General features: G+C 38.6%; 3 protein-coding genes across 3 annotated transcripts; 2 read left to right on the top strand and 1 right to left on the bottom strand.

Annotated features, from left to right (window-relative positions):
- Positions 1–282: 282 nt before the first annotated feature.
- Positions 283–5,925, bottom strand: LOC116722866 (tubulin alpha chain-like). The gene is made up of 4 exons (XM_032567227.1): positions 5,755–5,925; positions 1,887–2,106; positions 1,571–1,719; positions 283–1,479 (listed from the first exon to the last, which is right to left on the bottom strand). The coding sequence occupies exons 1-4, from the start codon at positions 5,755–5,757 to the stop codon at positions 505–507; spliced, it is 1,347 nt and encodes a 448-aa protein (XP_032423118.1). The 5' UTR covers positions 5,758–5,925; the 3' UTR covers positions 283–504.
- A 2,878-nt stretch (positions 5,926–8,803) lies between these two features.
- On the top strand, positions 8,804–11,991 carry LOC116722867 (tubulin alpha chain-like). The gene is made up of 4 exons (XM_032567228.1): positions 8,804–8,907; positions 9,039–9,258; positions 9,639–9,787; positions 9,879–11,991. The coding sequence occupies exons 1-4, from the start codon at positions 8,905–8,907 to the stop codon at positions 10,851–10,853; spliced, it is 1,347 nt and encodes a 448-aa protein (XP_032423119.1). The 5' UTR covers positions 8,804–8,904; the 3' UTR covers positions 10,854–11,991.
- A 378-nt stretch (positions 11,992–12,369) lies between these two features.
- Positions 12,370–15,120, top strand: LOC116722864 (tubulin alpha chain). Its single transcript, XM_032567226.1, has 4 exons — positions 12,370–12,494; positions 13,441–13,663; positions 13,752–13,900; positions 14,022–15,120. Exons 1-4 carry the CDS (start codon positions 12,492–12,494, stop codon positions 14,997–14,999), a joined length of 1,353 nt encoding a protein of 450 aa, XP_032423117.1. The 5' UTR covers positions 12,370–12,491; the 3' UTR covers positions 15,000–15,120.
- The last annotated feature ends 470 nt before the right edge of the window (positions 15,121–15,590 follow it).

The raw sequence follows: 15,590 nt of genomic DNA, 5'->3' as shown, positions 1-15,590 counted from the left end.
TTATTTTTAACTTGAGAGTAATTAATAAATAAAGTTTAATAATGCTAGACAAAATGCCTAGCTAATGCTTAATGTAAGATATGAAGTAAAATTGCTTACAGATACAGATTGTTTATTTTTATTCCTCAAATTGTTATGCCACAAAACCTAAGCTCAACTTGAATGCTTATGGCTAAAGACTAAAAGAGGGAAAGCCTTTTCAGAATATGGATTGTGACTGGGCTTTAAAGGGAAGCCATTAAAGACACAAGACTATGGGTATATAGTACAAACACTAACACATTATTTTCTTCAGCATGAGTATTTATTGAGCAACAACAAAGTCAAAAATAAGATTAATATGTTTTAATGTTCTGATATAAATAAAACCCCAGCCAAACCCTAAAAAACAGAACTTCACTGGACAATAAAAAGGGGTCAAGATGATTAATACAGAACAAATATTTGAAAATATGCAAGGAGTGGGTTCCATTCTTTAATAAATAACATTATTTTGCTTTTTATTTAATATTCATCCCCTTCCTCCTCTTCTTCAAATGAGTCAATGCCCACTTCTTCGTAATCCTTCTCCAAAGCAGCCACATCTTCTCTAGCCTCTGAGAACTCTCCCTCCTCCATTCCCTCTCCAACATACCAGTGGACAAAGGCTCTTTTGGCATACATGAGATCAAACTTGTGGTTAAGCCTGGCCCAGGCCTCAGCGATAGCAGTGGTGTTGCTCAGCATGCACACAGCTCTTTGCACCTTAGCAAGGTCTCCTCCAGGAACTACAGTTGGAGGCTGGTAGTTTATTCCTACCTTGAAACCTGTGGGACACCAGTCCACAAACTGGATGCTGCTTTTGGTCTTAATATTAGAAATGGCTACATTTACATCTTTGGGTACAACATCACCACGATAGAGCAGACAGCAGGCCATATATTTACCACGACGTGGGTCACACTTCACCATCTGATTATCTGGTTCAAAACAGGCATTTGTGATCTCAGCCACAGACAGCTGCTCATGGTAGGCTTTCTCAGAAGATATAACTGGAGCATAAGTGGCCAGAGGGAAGTGGATACGGGGATAAGGCACCAAGTTGGTCTGGAACTCTGTCAGGTCAACATTCAGGGCTCCGTCAAAGCGGAGAGATGCTGTGATTGAAGACACAATTTGGCTGATAAGGCGGTTCAGATTGGTATAGGTGGGATGTTCAATATTAAGGTTCCTGCGGCAGATATCATAGATGGCCTCATTGTCCACCATGAAAGCACAGTCGGAGTGCTCCAGGGTGGTGTGGGTGGTTAGAATGGAGTTGTAAGGCTCCACTACTGCTGTAGAAACCTGGGGTGCCGGATAGATGGCAAACTCAAGCTTTGACTTTTTCCCATAATCAACAGACAGCCTCTCCATTAGCAGGGAGGTAAAACCAGAGCCGGTACCACCACCAAAGGAGTGGAAGATGAGGAAACCTTGCAGACCAGTGCACTGATCAGCCTGAAAATCACATATTCATATATGTTAAAATAACCAAATAGTAATATGCTTGCACATTACAAACTTGTGACCTTAGACCTCGTAGACTCACCAGTTTACGTGTTCTGTCCAAAACAAGATCTATGATCTCTTTGCCAATAGTGTAATGACCTCTGGCATAGTTGTTCGCAGCATCTTCTTTTCCAGAGATCAGCTTTTCAGGATGGAAGAGTTGACGATATTTTCCTGTTCTCACTTCATCTGATAATTTAGAAAAATAAACGTGTGAGTGTTAGATCAATCTCATCAGTGAAAAATAGCTAAATTTTCAAACATTTCATAGTTCAATTTGATATTTATGTATCTCAAGAGAAGAAGTAAACAACTTCCAAAAATGTACTTTCTACATGTAAAAAAAACATACTGACCAATGACAGTGGGCTCCAGATCAACAAAAATTGCCCTTGGGACATATTTCCCTGCACCTGTCTGACTAAAGAAAGTGGTGAAGGAGTCCTCAGGACCTGTGGGGGAACTGCTTGCCATCTGGCCATCTGGCTGGATACCATGCTCCAGACAGTAGAGCTCCCAGCAGGTGTTCCCCATCTGCACACCCGCCTGGCCCACATGGACAGAGATGCATTCACGCTGCAACAGAATAAAGACATTATGAGCAACTTCAAAAGGCTTGAAATAGTGTTATTATGCATTTCAGCCACTGGGTGGAAGCAAAACCAAGATGATCATGTTGCAGATGTTCCTAGATTTCATGTAGATGCTACAAGTGGGTGTGAACTCGTGCCTGTTTGTTGGCTGATACAGAGGTTGAGCTCGCACCACATATTAGCAGTTGCTATTCATGCATTGAAAATAATTTAAATGGACACTTGTCATCTGGCAGACCTGGAAACATTCAAATTATTTAAACCAGTTTGCCTCTTGTTACCTATTTAATGTCCATAATGAAAAAAAAAAGAATATATTTATGATGAGCCTTGTATGGGTATAGGAAGTCTGACCATATTCTCTGTTCTTGACTATTGTGGGTGGTGTTACTAACCAAAGAAGCACCTTTTAGCATTCTTATTTGGCTCTAGATTTCAATATTGTGCCATAAATTACAAACAATTTAATGTAAACTGCCCAGAACATGGATGAATTGGACTCTGTCACATTCAACAGTTCTACCTTTTTCAGGACTATGCTGCTATTTTTTTACATGTTGCCCAACTTTCCCTTCTTACTGACCAGATAGTGGGTGACAGTTGACAGTCAGTGTGGGTAGTGGTGATCCTGAAAGCTTAGTATAGTTGCTTGGTGTTTCTTCAATATAATTTAGCAATTTTACAATGTAGACTCATATTTTCTAAATTTCAACAATTTCTGGTGGGCAGTGGGCAGAAATGGTGGGCAGTGGGAGATGGTTGATTCTTTCTTGAAAAGAAAATTACAATACAACATGAGGTATCTATAACTCACAATTTTTTTGCATAATTGTGAAGTTGCAAGTAAATAGATGCGTTGTTTTCAAATAGATATATTTTCACATAAAACTATTTTGTACGTTTTGGAGCATCATGTAATAAATCATCATTGAATAAAAAGAACATTTGACCCTACCTCAGTCCCTAGATGTACAAATGACTTTCAGGGGTAATTGTATGTTTATCGTTTCTATTTTTAAAACCACACATATTTTTTCCTTCTACTTCACAGTTCTGAACTACTGGTGGTGAACTATATAAAATCTGAAGGAATCATGTTGCAGTTGTTGCAGTTTGTTTGTGGTTGTTATGTTAAACTAAACTAAAAGTTCAAGGTGAACAGGTGCTTCATCTTTTCCTCCTGCATGACTTGGCAGAGGTTTCAGTTTAGCAAAGTTATTTTTGTTAACTCCTATTAACCTGACACTTAGCTGTAAACACAGACTGCCAGTCTTCTAAACATTGGTCATTGTCAAATAAAATTTTAAATCTTATTCACACAAAATGTTTCTCAAAACTATGAGGGTTTAAAATAAGAAAAACACCTCACCCCACACGTATGAGTAAGTAATGCAGAGATAGATTTAAAAAACAAAACTGTCTACAACTGTAAACCTTTTAATGACAAGTAGACCTTTTGGAGGTGTGGCTGCATAAGTCACAATCCAGTTCTTCAACGGCATGTGTAAGGTGCGGCCAAGCCGACTTTGGAATTCAGTTCTTCTTGAAACTACATACGGTTTAGTTTTCAAAACCGTGCAAAGCAACATTCAATATCTGGCAGAACCACATCCTTCATGTCACTGAACATGACAATAGGTTTCCGAACTGATAAGATGGGGTGTACGCTGGAGTGTATCTCTCCATCTCTCCTCCCTTGTGTCTCTGACTACTTATTTGTCAGAGACACATTCTGAGAAAATAAGTGTTGAGGCTGGAAGCATATTACTCTATACATAAGCTTTATGCCCAACATAAGACTTTTGAGACTAAAATGCATGTGTGGCACGAGAAAATAAGCAAAACACCTTAAGTCCTAAACTCTTATGGCGGAAATTAACACTGTTATGTCATTTTAATCATGTTAATAACCTGATTCTTGCTACATTTGAGACAAAATGTCTCTGTCAAAATATATTACAAATTTGAATAAAACTCAGTATAGCAACAAAGAGTTAAACCATATAGTTTAATTCCAATTGGTCCTCCACCTAACCTATGCTGCTGCAACTGGCTGCATCATCTGATTTGATCAGATGATGAAATGATGGAGTAGCAGGATATGTCAACTGATGAGTTTGGTAACCACGCCAGCTACTATTTACAATAGAAGCGGCAATGTATTTGTCTCCTTCTGTACCTGTTGCCTCTATCAATAGGTTTTAAATTGATGGTAGCCATATTGGAGTTTAAGGTTGTGGTTGACTTTTTTCTAATTTGGAGTGCTGGTTTCAGAGGACCTTCTCCCAATGTTTTCAGACTTTGAATTTTCAAATGAAACACGTAAACTGTATTTTTCAACCAAATGCTTTTTAATGTCACAAAAACACAATAAACTTGAAGGCCCAATTGTAAAAAGACTCTAAATTGTCAGCATGTGGTATTTGGAGAACTTAGAGTTTATTGAGGTGATACTTGTAAGATGTAAAGAAAACTTTAAGTTGGATGCAAAAGTGTTATTGCTTAACAGTTTCTTAAGCAATGTTGTACATTACAAATAAAAACTATAACCACTATTAATTACAATAGGCTACAAAGTAAGTGCTGATGGTAACAGCTGCTAACTACACACAATTTCCAAAATAAAGTTCCCTGTTTTGAATTTATTACAAAATAAGGCTGAATGTGTAATTTTTGTTTTACTTTCCCATCATAATCAACAGTAATCAGATGGGAATTGGGTGGGGAAACATCTTAAACACAACTTGTCAAATTGAGGATTGAATTTTTCCTGTCCAACTCTACAGTTTTAACATTTACATTATCAAAAATTACTACACCAACAACAAAGGAACTAAATGTTATGCATCTATTTTTTTTGGCAGGGCAAACATACAGCTCCAGTGTACTCAGTAAACACTTGTCATTTGTCTTTTACAGCAATTCTGTCTCTAACAAGCTGTGTTTACACTACACAGTGCAAACAGAACACAGAGGGCAAAAATATGGTGAAAAAATAATTTAAAACAATAAAATGACTGAAGTTTATCTGCTAGATAGGCCAACTTAAACAGACAGGAATGCATTCTTCTACAATTGCAAAATGGTATTTATTTTAATTCTTAAAGCTGCTGGAGAAACATATTCCAATTAATTCAGAAGAAGTATTTCCTGTTCTACAGGGTTATTTGCGTTGTCTTAGTTGCAACTGGTTTGTCACCTAACATGTTCTTATCACCTAACTATCTAACTACACTGCTTCTACAATGATACCCAGTTTTAAAAAAATGTACTACATAGAAACAAGCATATTTTATTTTGGTTCACATAAAACAAATGCATCTAAGTAGTGTTGGGAATGCAAATAGACATCTTTGTATATATTGGATGTCTTTTTGAAGTTTTTCAATCACCTGGTAATCACAATATTGACAAGTCATCAGCACCTGCTCTCACAGCCAGCTCACCTTTTACTGACAGACACTATTTCTGACAGAGGGGTCCTGCTTCAGCAGGTCGTACTAGGAAGCACATCAGGACTGTTGTATCATTTTTAGCACAATCTATCCAAATTCTTAAGAGACATCATACCATACCAACAAAACTTTGGAGTGAAAATTTCTCTGAACCAGGCATACAGGATTATACTTACCATGGTTTTAAAATAGTAACCGCAAAAAGGAGGACTTTTTCAGACTGAGCTTTGCTTTCGTAGCGTCTCACAGCGGCCTTCAACGTGGTCCTGGTCAGTAAGTTCTGCCAGGTGGGTGAAGTCAAGAGCTGCCACGAACTGCTCAGATGCATGCCACACCCATCTGTCAAGTTGACGTGGAATGCATTTCGAGCACGCAGAGTTTGTTTTGAGGTCGGTTTTCTAGAAATTTTAGTCCTCACCCAAACTCATTCCGCCGGAAAATAAATAAATGAAAAACAAAATCAAATTTAACCTTCTAAAAAAAATAAAAAGCAACAACTTATATTTAATCGTATTTGCAGTGTGGCTTGTTAAACACTAGGGGTCGCAGTTGCAGTAACCAGCAGCGCAAGGAGCCAGATATGCATGCCCGGGGCATATTGGATAGGGCGCAGGGCAGGACCTACTCAAATCTTTTCAGACTGGTATTGAAAACTATTTTTTAGTTTGAAATTGTGAGCACTAGAGGTCGTAGTTTGTGTAAACAGAAGTTTGATGCGTAATCCACAGTCATAGTCAAACGTTTTGAGATGGAGAAAATAAACAGAATTTTCACAGATTTCAGTCTTGTTGGAAGAAACATTTTAGGATCAAAATGTTCTCAATGCAGATCAAAATCTTGGGAGACTTGTATTTCACAGTTATGATGACTGTGGCATATTCTGTCATGTTGGAGAAAATATTGTTTATTATCAAAATGTTCTTGGATCACTGGGCATTTTAATCTCATTCTTTCTTTGGTCAATGCAGCATTTTCAGGCAGAGCTATGAGTGAGCTGACTCCCTTTGAAAAGAAGCAACCTCACACAAATAGTCTCAATATTTTTCAATGTTGGCATAACACAGTCCGTCCTTATGTTAAGAATTCACTATTTCTTTTCTACACAGAATCCTAGACATCCCAAATAGTTGAAAATGGGGTTTGAAGGAAGAAAATTACTTTATCTCAAGTCCCTCCTGTCTAATCCAGGTACTTCTTGTTGAGCGCCAGACTTTCCTTTGATGCTACAAAGGCCAGTGTCCAAAAGTTACTGACTTGTTGCTAAAGCAATTTAACCTTTTGTCTTTTAAGTTCTTGATGATTTGATTAATAATTCATGTGGTTATAATTTTACTAGCAGGAGCATCCTTAATAGCTTAATATCTATTAGACAACAGCAAGGATATACAATATAACATAAGCAGAAATGTGTTACATGAGTCCTATGCATAATCTTAACAGCAGTTCAGCATGTTATCGGCTTAATCCCTTTGTGTTGGTTCTGCTTTTGTTGCAGTGCATAGCATTTAATTTATGTTAATTTTACAATTATGTTATGTAAGTCTGGTCATTGCCACTTTCTTTTAGGGTTTTTTGACAACTGTCTACACATTTAACAACCAAAATATATTTCCCCAACAGGATTAAAGAAACTTTTATAAAGAAACATTAAACAGCAAGAGTGAAAGAGTCAATCAAATCTTCTTCCTACATGACAAGTTATGTAAAGATGAATACCTAAACACCTGCGGAAATTTCTGGAACTTTCCTTTATTCTTGGGTTCACTGTAAGGAACAGAAAGGAGGAACATTATCTAAGAGAACTTTGGCCATTGTAAGAAGGAAATGGCTGGCAGTAGCTCCTGTTTACCTAAGCAGAATGTCTTGTACATGAAATTGTTAAGCAAACAGTGCATTCACTACTGCAACGAAAGCTTTACAGTCCTTGAACTAAAGGCTGTAGGAGGCGTGATAGACAACTTCAAAGCTTCTATTTCTGACAGACTTCACACAGTGGAAGTCGATCAGAGATTTATGACTGAACCAACACCTCTAGGAGGCTATTGGGGGGAATAAATATGGTAGACAGAAAATGTAGGTTGTGTGTTTGTGTGTTTTGTTCTTTTTTTTTTTTTACTATTTTGTGGGGTTTTTATTAGAGTGTTCTGTTAAAATGTAGATTCAAATGACATAACTTTGCATACTGTTTGCAAATACAGAGCACATACAGATTCCTTCGTAAGTTCATGCTTTAATACGACATGTGTCAGTAAACATCAGAAGGAGAAAAAAAGATGCCTGACAATGAAGCATTACTTTAACCTTTGCCGCCTTATCTTTATCACCAGAAGACTTCAAAACATTCAGCTATTTTTTCAGTGCTCATTCACAAAGGCTTGAGCTTTTTACTAACCGGAGACACTTTCAGTGATTTATCAGACACAAAAGCTCTTGCAGAGTCAACAGCCACATGTACTTTAAAGTACCAGTAATGAGGATGCATCCTGATCTTGAAAGTAGTTTGACTTGTTTTAAAAACCTGCCTTCAAGACCATGGCAGTTTACTAAGTTTAGGTTTTGGCTAAAGCCGAATAAGAAACACATGACATAAGGAATTTAAATTAATCAAAGTAAAACTTTAGGACCTCTTTATTTTATGTTGTTGAATTTAGTTTTTGACACAACATAAGAGGTCATTATTGTCTTTTCTACGTTATACAACCTAGGGTCCCATGAGGCATTTCGCATGTATTTTATTCCACTTTAGGAATCTTAAAAGTCAGAAAATGTTTGGATAGGTTTCACACTTGTAGTACCACTTCAAACTATAATAAAGATTTAGGATACTTATCTTAAATGTTAGTCATCTTGCTTAGGTTCACATTATTCAAGTTGCTCTTATTGGAAAATTAAAACATTAAAAACAATAATGTTGAGGACCTATATTGCTGCTCTTTGACAAAGACCTTTTCTCCATTCTGTTTGATTCAATATAATACAATACAAAAACAAAACTTCAGAGCCAACAGACTTTTTGTTTTCAGGATTTAACTTCCCAACCTCTGAATCTGTGGTTTTCCTTCTGCCTTCTGAAATTTGAGGTGCACACACACAGGAACAAAACACCACACATAATGAGCAGGGTGGTGACCTCCTTTAGCATTGTGTGTGTGTTTGTAAAATGGGCGATCTTATCCTGGTTTCACAAGTAAAGCTCTCTGATTTCATCTCAGGTTGAATCGCTGTATATTATAGCTGTACATGCGGTATATAAAAGCAGCGTACTACAGGCGTTTCCAACACTATCCTCTTTCTGATACCTGAACGTCAGGCGAGAGACAAAAAATATGGTAAGACGTGAGTTTGTTAGTTGGACATACAAAGTTTCTCTTTTATATTTAGGTTGATTTTTTGTAATTATGTCTAACTCTATAGAAAGCAGTATGCTTCTGTAAAGTTACATTTATTGTTGTATTTGCAGCGTGAGTGCATCTCCATTCATGTGGGCCAAGCTGGGGCTCAGATTGGTAATGCATGCTGGGAGCTGTACTGTCTGGAACATGGGATCCAGCCAGATGGACAAATACCAAATGACAGGACCACTGGAGGGGATGATTCCTTCAATACCTTCTTTAGTGAGACAGGGGCAGGAAAACACGTTCCCAGGGCCATCTTTGTCGACCTTGAGCCCACTGTCATTGGTAAGTGAAAGATATTTTGTACGTATTTGAAAGATATATATGGGCATTTGAGAATTTGAGAGTGTTTTGTATTTTCCTACAATTTATTAGCACAGTTTAAATATGCACAAATGATTAATTACCTGCCTTAAATGTTGTAAGTTTCCTTGTGCCATCATTTAGTGTGATGCTAGAGTACTTTAATGTTAAGTTTTAATGCTAAGTATACGTGTCAGAATATATATATATATATATATATATATATATATATATATATATATATATATATATATATATATATATATATATATATATATATATATATATATATATATATATATATATATATTATTATTTGTTTTTTTGTCTATTTGTTTTATTAATTTATTGCTCATTTACAGATGAAGTGCGCACAGGAACCTACCGTCAGCTGTTCCACCCTGAGCAGATGATTACAGGAAAGGAAGATGCTGCCAACAACTACGCCCGTGGTCACTACACCATTGGCAAAGAGATCATAGATATTGTTTTGGACAGAACACGTAAACTGGTGAGTCTACGAGGTCTAAGGTCACAAGTTTGTAATGTGCAAGCATATTACTATTTGGTTATTTTAACATATATGAATACGTGATTTTCAGGCTGATCAGTGCACTGGTCTGCAAGGTTTCCTCATCTTCCACTCCTTTGGTGGTGGTACCGGCTCTGGTTTTACCTCCCTGCTAATGGAGAGGCTGTCTGTTGATTATGGGAAAAAGTCAAAGCTTGAGTTTGCCATCTATCCGGCACCCCAGGTTTCTACAGCAGTAGTGGAGCCTTACAACTCCATTCTAACCACCCACACCACCCTGGAGCACTCCGACTGTGCTTTCATGGTGGACAATGAGGCCATCTATGATATCTGCCGCAGAAATCTTGACATTGAGAGACCAACCTATAGCAACCTGAACAGGCTCATTAGTCAGATTGTGTCTTCAATCACAGCATCTCTCCGCTTTGATGGAGCGCTGAATGTTGACCTGACAGAGTTCCAGACCAACTTGGTGCCTTATCCCCGTATCCACTTCCCTCTGGCCACCTACGCCCCAGTGATCTCTTCTGAGAAAGCCTACCATGAGCAACTATCTGTGGCTGACATCACTAACACCTGCTTTGAGCCAGCTAATCAGATGGTGAAATGTGACCCACGTCGTGGTAAATACATGGCATGCTGTCTGCTGTATCGTGGCGATGTTGTTCCCAAAGACGTCAACTCGGCCATTGCTGCCATCAAGACCAAACGTACCATCCAGTTTGTGGACTGGTGTCCCACAGGTTTCAAGGTGGGGATCAACTACCAGCCTCCAACAGTAGTTCCTGGAGGAGACCTTGCTAAGGTGCAAAGAGCTGTGTGCATGCTGAGCAACACCACTGCCATTGCTGAGGCCTGGGCCAGGCTTGACCACAAGTTTGATCTCATGTATGCCAAGAGAGCCTTTGTCCACTGGTATGTTGGAGAGGGAATGGAGGAGGGAGAGTTCTCAGAGGCCAGAGAAGATTTGGCTGCTTTGGAGAAGGATTACGAAGAGGTGGGTGCTGACAACGTAGATGACGATAATGATGAAGAGGAATACTAATCAGACTTTGTCCAAAGCCTGCTTTTAGACAAAATTATTAGATGTCTTCCTGGTTTCAAGGGCATTTACACAGCTAAATTTTGTGCAGCAAGTTGAAATATAAAAATCTGAGACCCTATCCAATATTCGTAAATGTGGTTACATATTAGACCAAAGTTAATTCCATTATGCAGATTCAAAATAGAACAATTGTGGATTATAAGTCAAACTACTTTTTTTTCCATCTAATTTTTTTTCTTTTTGAGATCCAGATAAGATCTATATCGGTTACCCAATGTTTTTGATGATATAGCTTTTATTCAGCTACCAATAAAGTAGGCAATCTTCGGCAAAAACCCTGCTTAACACACAAACAGCCTCGACAAAATCAGCACAAAAGCTCACAAAACTATGAAATAGATGAAAAATGAACATATTTATTCAAATCAAATCCCACTAATCTTACATTTGAAAGGCATGAACTGCACATTGTGGCACTTGGTAATAAAATAAATTTAATTTCACTTGTCCAAGCATTGTCTATTTTGAAAATGTACTGATCGTATTGTAATTGTTTGGTGTGGTGCCATCAAAAAGTTTCAGCCCTAAACAGGACACAGTTGCTTTTTTGTTTGAGCATTTGTTTCAGCTTTTTTGTCAGGCTAGAAAACTTAGACCAAACCCTCCATTTTGTTCCCCTCCCCCCAAGTATCCTCTCCCATGAGGAATGCAAGTTATGAAAGGACTCCTATGTCAGTTTCTACGTACCATTCAGCTGTGACTCAGTTAGAGTGAGAACCATGGAGAATAACTGATGTCCTCACTGGCTGGTGTTGTTTGTACAGCTCATTCTCAGACAGCGGGCTGTAGCAACAATAGGATCCCAGTTCAGTTTTGCATGCATGTATGACTAACAGCTTTGTGATTCTATTAGGGAAGTTTTATTTTGTTTAGTCTTGAGTTATGCTGTACTTTACAGTTGCTTCAATGTTTTAACTCTGTTTTGAATTGATCACAAATTATATACATAAAAACCAGTGTACCATTTCTTTTAATACAATCTTTTAGCATTGTCATTATGTGTTCTCCACTTGTTCTATAATTAAAGCATATGTCTGCCATGTTCAATGCTAACAATAAAAACATATTTTTATTCCATTCAATTCAACTTTGTGTGATTATTCAATGAATTATTCACTTCATAAATTTGGCCATGAAGGCAAGTGTGTAGAAACAACTGTAAAAGTTTATTATAGTCAAATTTGTGCTTGTAAATGATTCAAGGTAACAAACAAAAGTAATTCTAGCATTTTAGGTATTGTCCACAAATATACATGACCATATGGAAACCATTTAAAATTGTATAAAAGGTCAAATAGAGGAATTAAACTGATACCTTCAGAACTTGTGTTTTTGCAATGCCCTAAACAAGGTATAAATGTGTTTTAAGGTGGCTATAATGAAAAGCAACAGAAGGAACTTGCCTCTTTTTTCTCTTAACTGCTGTTCCCTCCAGCCAATAAACTATGCAGCTGCTTTCTGTGGTTTACTGCCAGCCCCCTTCACATCCTTGTGTATATAAGGCCTGGCTCTCCCTTTTTTCTGCACTTCTGCCTTGTGTCTGAATCCTCATCGTCAGTCGAAGGACAAGCAGACAAAATGGTGAGTAGCTGCTTAGCTGATGACATGGCTTGGAAATTTCCACTGTCTATTTTCATTGTTTAGCTTCAACATGTGAGCCTCTTAAAGCTACATTGCCTCTGCTGCAATAAATGTTTTGATACAAAGGGAACTTTTTCCCTGTAAGCAGTAGCTAATGGGAATGCATTTTACATAATAAAGCCTTTCAGAGAGCCTTTATTGACTATTTGGGGGAGGGAAGTGAGAGTATTTGGAATTCAGGAAAAATTAACAATTCATGTAGACTTGACAAAACTTGATCAGATAATGGAGAATTCATATGTTACAAAACTTTTCTTACCAGATGTGTTTCATGTCAGTATGTCTTGTTAAGAAGCAGAACACATATCCAAATAAGGACAAAAAAAATCTAGATTTACTGTTCTCTTTTCTCAGTGGGACTGGTCATAGTAATCGTGGCAGTGGGAGGGATGAAATAAACAGGAAAGAGAAAAGAGGAGTGGTTTGCCTGCAGTGCAAGCTAGATGGCAGACATTTTGTAAGGAATCTTTGCTTTAGGAAATGTGGAGAAAGAGGGAGAGAGAGAGGGAGAGAGAAAAAGAGAGAGGGCGACATCCCTAAGTGTTACACAGCACTACAGTCTGCAGCTGTGGACAGGATGGGAGGAGGGATCCAAATGGGGGAGGGGATGAGGAAAGGGAAGGATACAGGAATGGGAGGTGTGGGTAAGAATTTTCCATCTTCTTGACGCATAGTCTTCCTGTCTGCCAAATATTCTATTTTTTGAAAACCAAGACACAATGGAGACTTCCTTATATGTTTCAGTGACACCCAGATATGCTTCTTAGTTACTCTAGTGCCTGCAGTGTTTGGTGATATAATTCAAGCTCTGTGTGCAAACATTCTCACAAAGTATATGAACATGTGCTGATAATAAAGTAATCAACCTTCTCTCCTATTTCTTTAGCGTGAGTGTATTTCTATGCACGTTGGCCAAGCTGGAGCCCAAATGGGCAATGCATGTTGGGAGCTGTACTGTCTTGAACATGGAATCCAGCCAGATGGTCAGATGCCTTCTGACAAGACTATTGGAGGAGGGGATGACTCCTTCAATACCTTCTTCAGTGAAACAGGGGCAGGAAAGCATGTACCCAGAGCCATCTTTGTCGATCTGGAACCTACTGTCATTGGTCAGCAGTCTACAGATGAACAATCACTTAGAAATATTTGATATTGTGAACTGGTTGTCATTTTAATTTTTTTATTGCTCATTTACAGATGAGGTGCGTACAGGAACCTACCGTCAGCTGTTCCACCCTGAGCAGCTTATTACAGGAAAGGAAGATGCTGCCAACAACTACGCTCGTGGTCACTACACCATTGGCAAGGAGATTATAGATCTTGTTCTAGATAGGACACGTAAACTGGTGAGGATTTGAAGGATATTTGAATTAGCTTTGCAGGATTTTGATTTCTTGAGAGGTTGTGGTTAACTTATACTTCTGGCTGGAGTCAACTTCTAATTCCTCACAAACCTTTTTTTTTCAGGCTGATCAGTGCACTGGTCTGCAAGGTTTCCTCATCTTCCACTCCTTTGGTGGAGGAACTGGTTCTGGTTTTACCTCCCTGCTGATGGAAAGACTCTCTGTCGACTATGGGAAAAAGTCCAAACTTGAATTTGCTGTCTACCCAGCCCCCCAGGTTTCTACAGCAGTAGTGGAGCCTTACAACTCCATTCTAACCACCCACACCACCCTGGAGCACTCCGACTGTGCTTTCATGGTGGACAATGAGGCCATCTATGATATCTGCCGCAGAAATCTTGACATTGAGAGACCGACCTACACCAACCTGAACAGGCTTATTGGTCAGATTGTGTCTTCAATCACAGCATCCCTGCGTTTTGATGGAGCGCTGAATGTTGACCTGACAGAGTTCCAGACCAACTTGGTGCCTTATCCTCGTATCCACTTCCCTCTGGCCACTTATGCTCCAGTGATCTCTGCTGAAAAAGCCTACCATGAACAACTATCTGTGGCTGACATCACCAATGCATGCTTTGAACCAGCTAATCAGATGGTGAAATGTGACCCACGTCATGGAAAATACATGGCATGCTGTCTGCTATACCGTGGCGATGTTGTTCCCAAAGATGTCAACTCAGCCATTGCTGCCATCAAGACCAAACGTACCATCCAGTTTGTGGACTGGTGTCCCACAGGTTTCAAGGTGGGGATCAACTACCAGCCTCCAACAGTAGTTCCTGGAGGAGACCTTGCTAAGGTGCAAAGAGCTGTGTGCATGCTGAGCAACACCACTGCTATCGCTGAGGCCTGGGCCAGGCTTGACCACAAGTTTGATCTCATGTATGCCAAGAGAGCCTTTGTCCACTGGTACGTTGGAGAGGGAATGGAGGAGGGAGAGTTCTCAGAGGCCAGAGAAGATATGGCTGCTTTGGAGAAAGATTATGAAGAGGTGGGCACCGACAGCATGGGAGATGAAGATGAAGAGGGAGAGGAGTACTAAGGGGGCCAAAACCAGCACACATTCCAAATATTGCTCTGAATAGAGCACATTCCCAGCAGCATCCATATATGCTGAGAAGGTGATCTGTCAATGTTATCAATAAAGGCTCAAATGAATGAAATAGGTGAATTGTGATCTTTTTGAAAGTTAAAGGCATAGCAAATAAGGTTAAAAGACCTATTCATCATGGGGTTCAATTGTCCAAAGCAAATAAACAAGCAAAAGAAATCTGTGACACACCTCACATGACTGCCTGAGAGGAACTGCACAACTGTAGTAATAAATGTGACTCATAATCAAAGTTGGTAAGAGTATTTAAATATTGTACTCAAGTAAGAGTAGCAATTCATCAACATATTTTTACTGAATTAAAAGTAAGAAAGTATTGTCCAAGAAATTACTCAAGTAGCTTGAGTCCAAATTACTCAAGTAATTGAGTCCACAGTAAGAACAAAAAAAGTATTATGTAAAAAAGCTACTTGAGTACTGAGTACTAATCATAAAATGCTATTTATACTTTAGAAAGTGTCAGACATACAAAAGTATTAACTTATTTACAAATTCTTATGTTTTACAGATTAAAATGGAAAT

Source organism: Xiphophorus hellerii, chromosome 7 (genome assembly GCF_003331165.1).
Source record: "Xiphophorus hellerii strain 12219 chromosome 7, Xiphophorus_hellerii-4.1, whole genome shotgun sequence".
NCBI lineage: Eukaryota > Metazoa > Chordata > Actinopteri > Cyprinodontiformes > Poeciliidae > Xiphophorus > Xiphophorus hellerii.
Note: the sequence above shows the minus strand (reverse complement) of the source record. Positions and strands in the feature narration are given on the sequence as shown.

Coding starts and splice junctions, on each gene's coding strand:
- LOC116722866 (XM_032567227.1), bottom strand. Junction 1,720..1,886: donor TCTGGAGCCCACTGTCATTG/GTCAGTATGTTT, acceptor CTAAATTATCAG/ATGAAGTGAGAACAGGAAAA. Junction 1,480..1,570: donor TGGACAGAACACGTAAACTG/GTGAGTCTACGA, acceptor TGTGATTTTCAG/GCTGATCAGTGCACTGGTCT.
- LOC116722867 (XM_032567228.1), top strand. Junction 9,259..9,638: donor CCTTGAGCCCACTGTCATTG/GTAAGTGAAAGA, acceptor GCTCATTTACAG/ATGAAGTGCGCACAGGAACC. Junction 9,788..9,878: donor TGGACAGAACACGTAAACTG/GTGAGTCTACGA, acceptor CGTGATTTTCAG/GCTGATCAGTGCACTGGTCT.
- LOC116722864 (XM_032567226.1), top strand. Junction 13,664..13,751: donor TCTGGAACCTACTGTCATTG/GTCAGCAGTCTA, acceptor GCTCATTTACAG/ATGAGGTGCGTACAGGAACC. Junction 13,901..14,021: donor TAGATAGGACACGTAAACTG/GTGAGGATTTGA, acceptor TTTTTTTTTCAG/GCTGATCAGTGCACTGGTCT.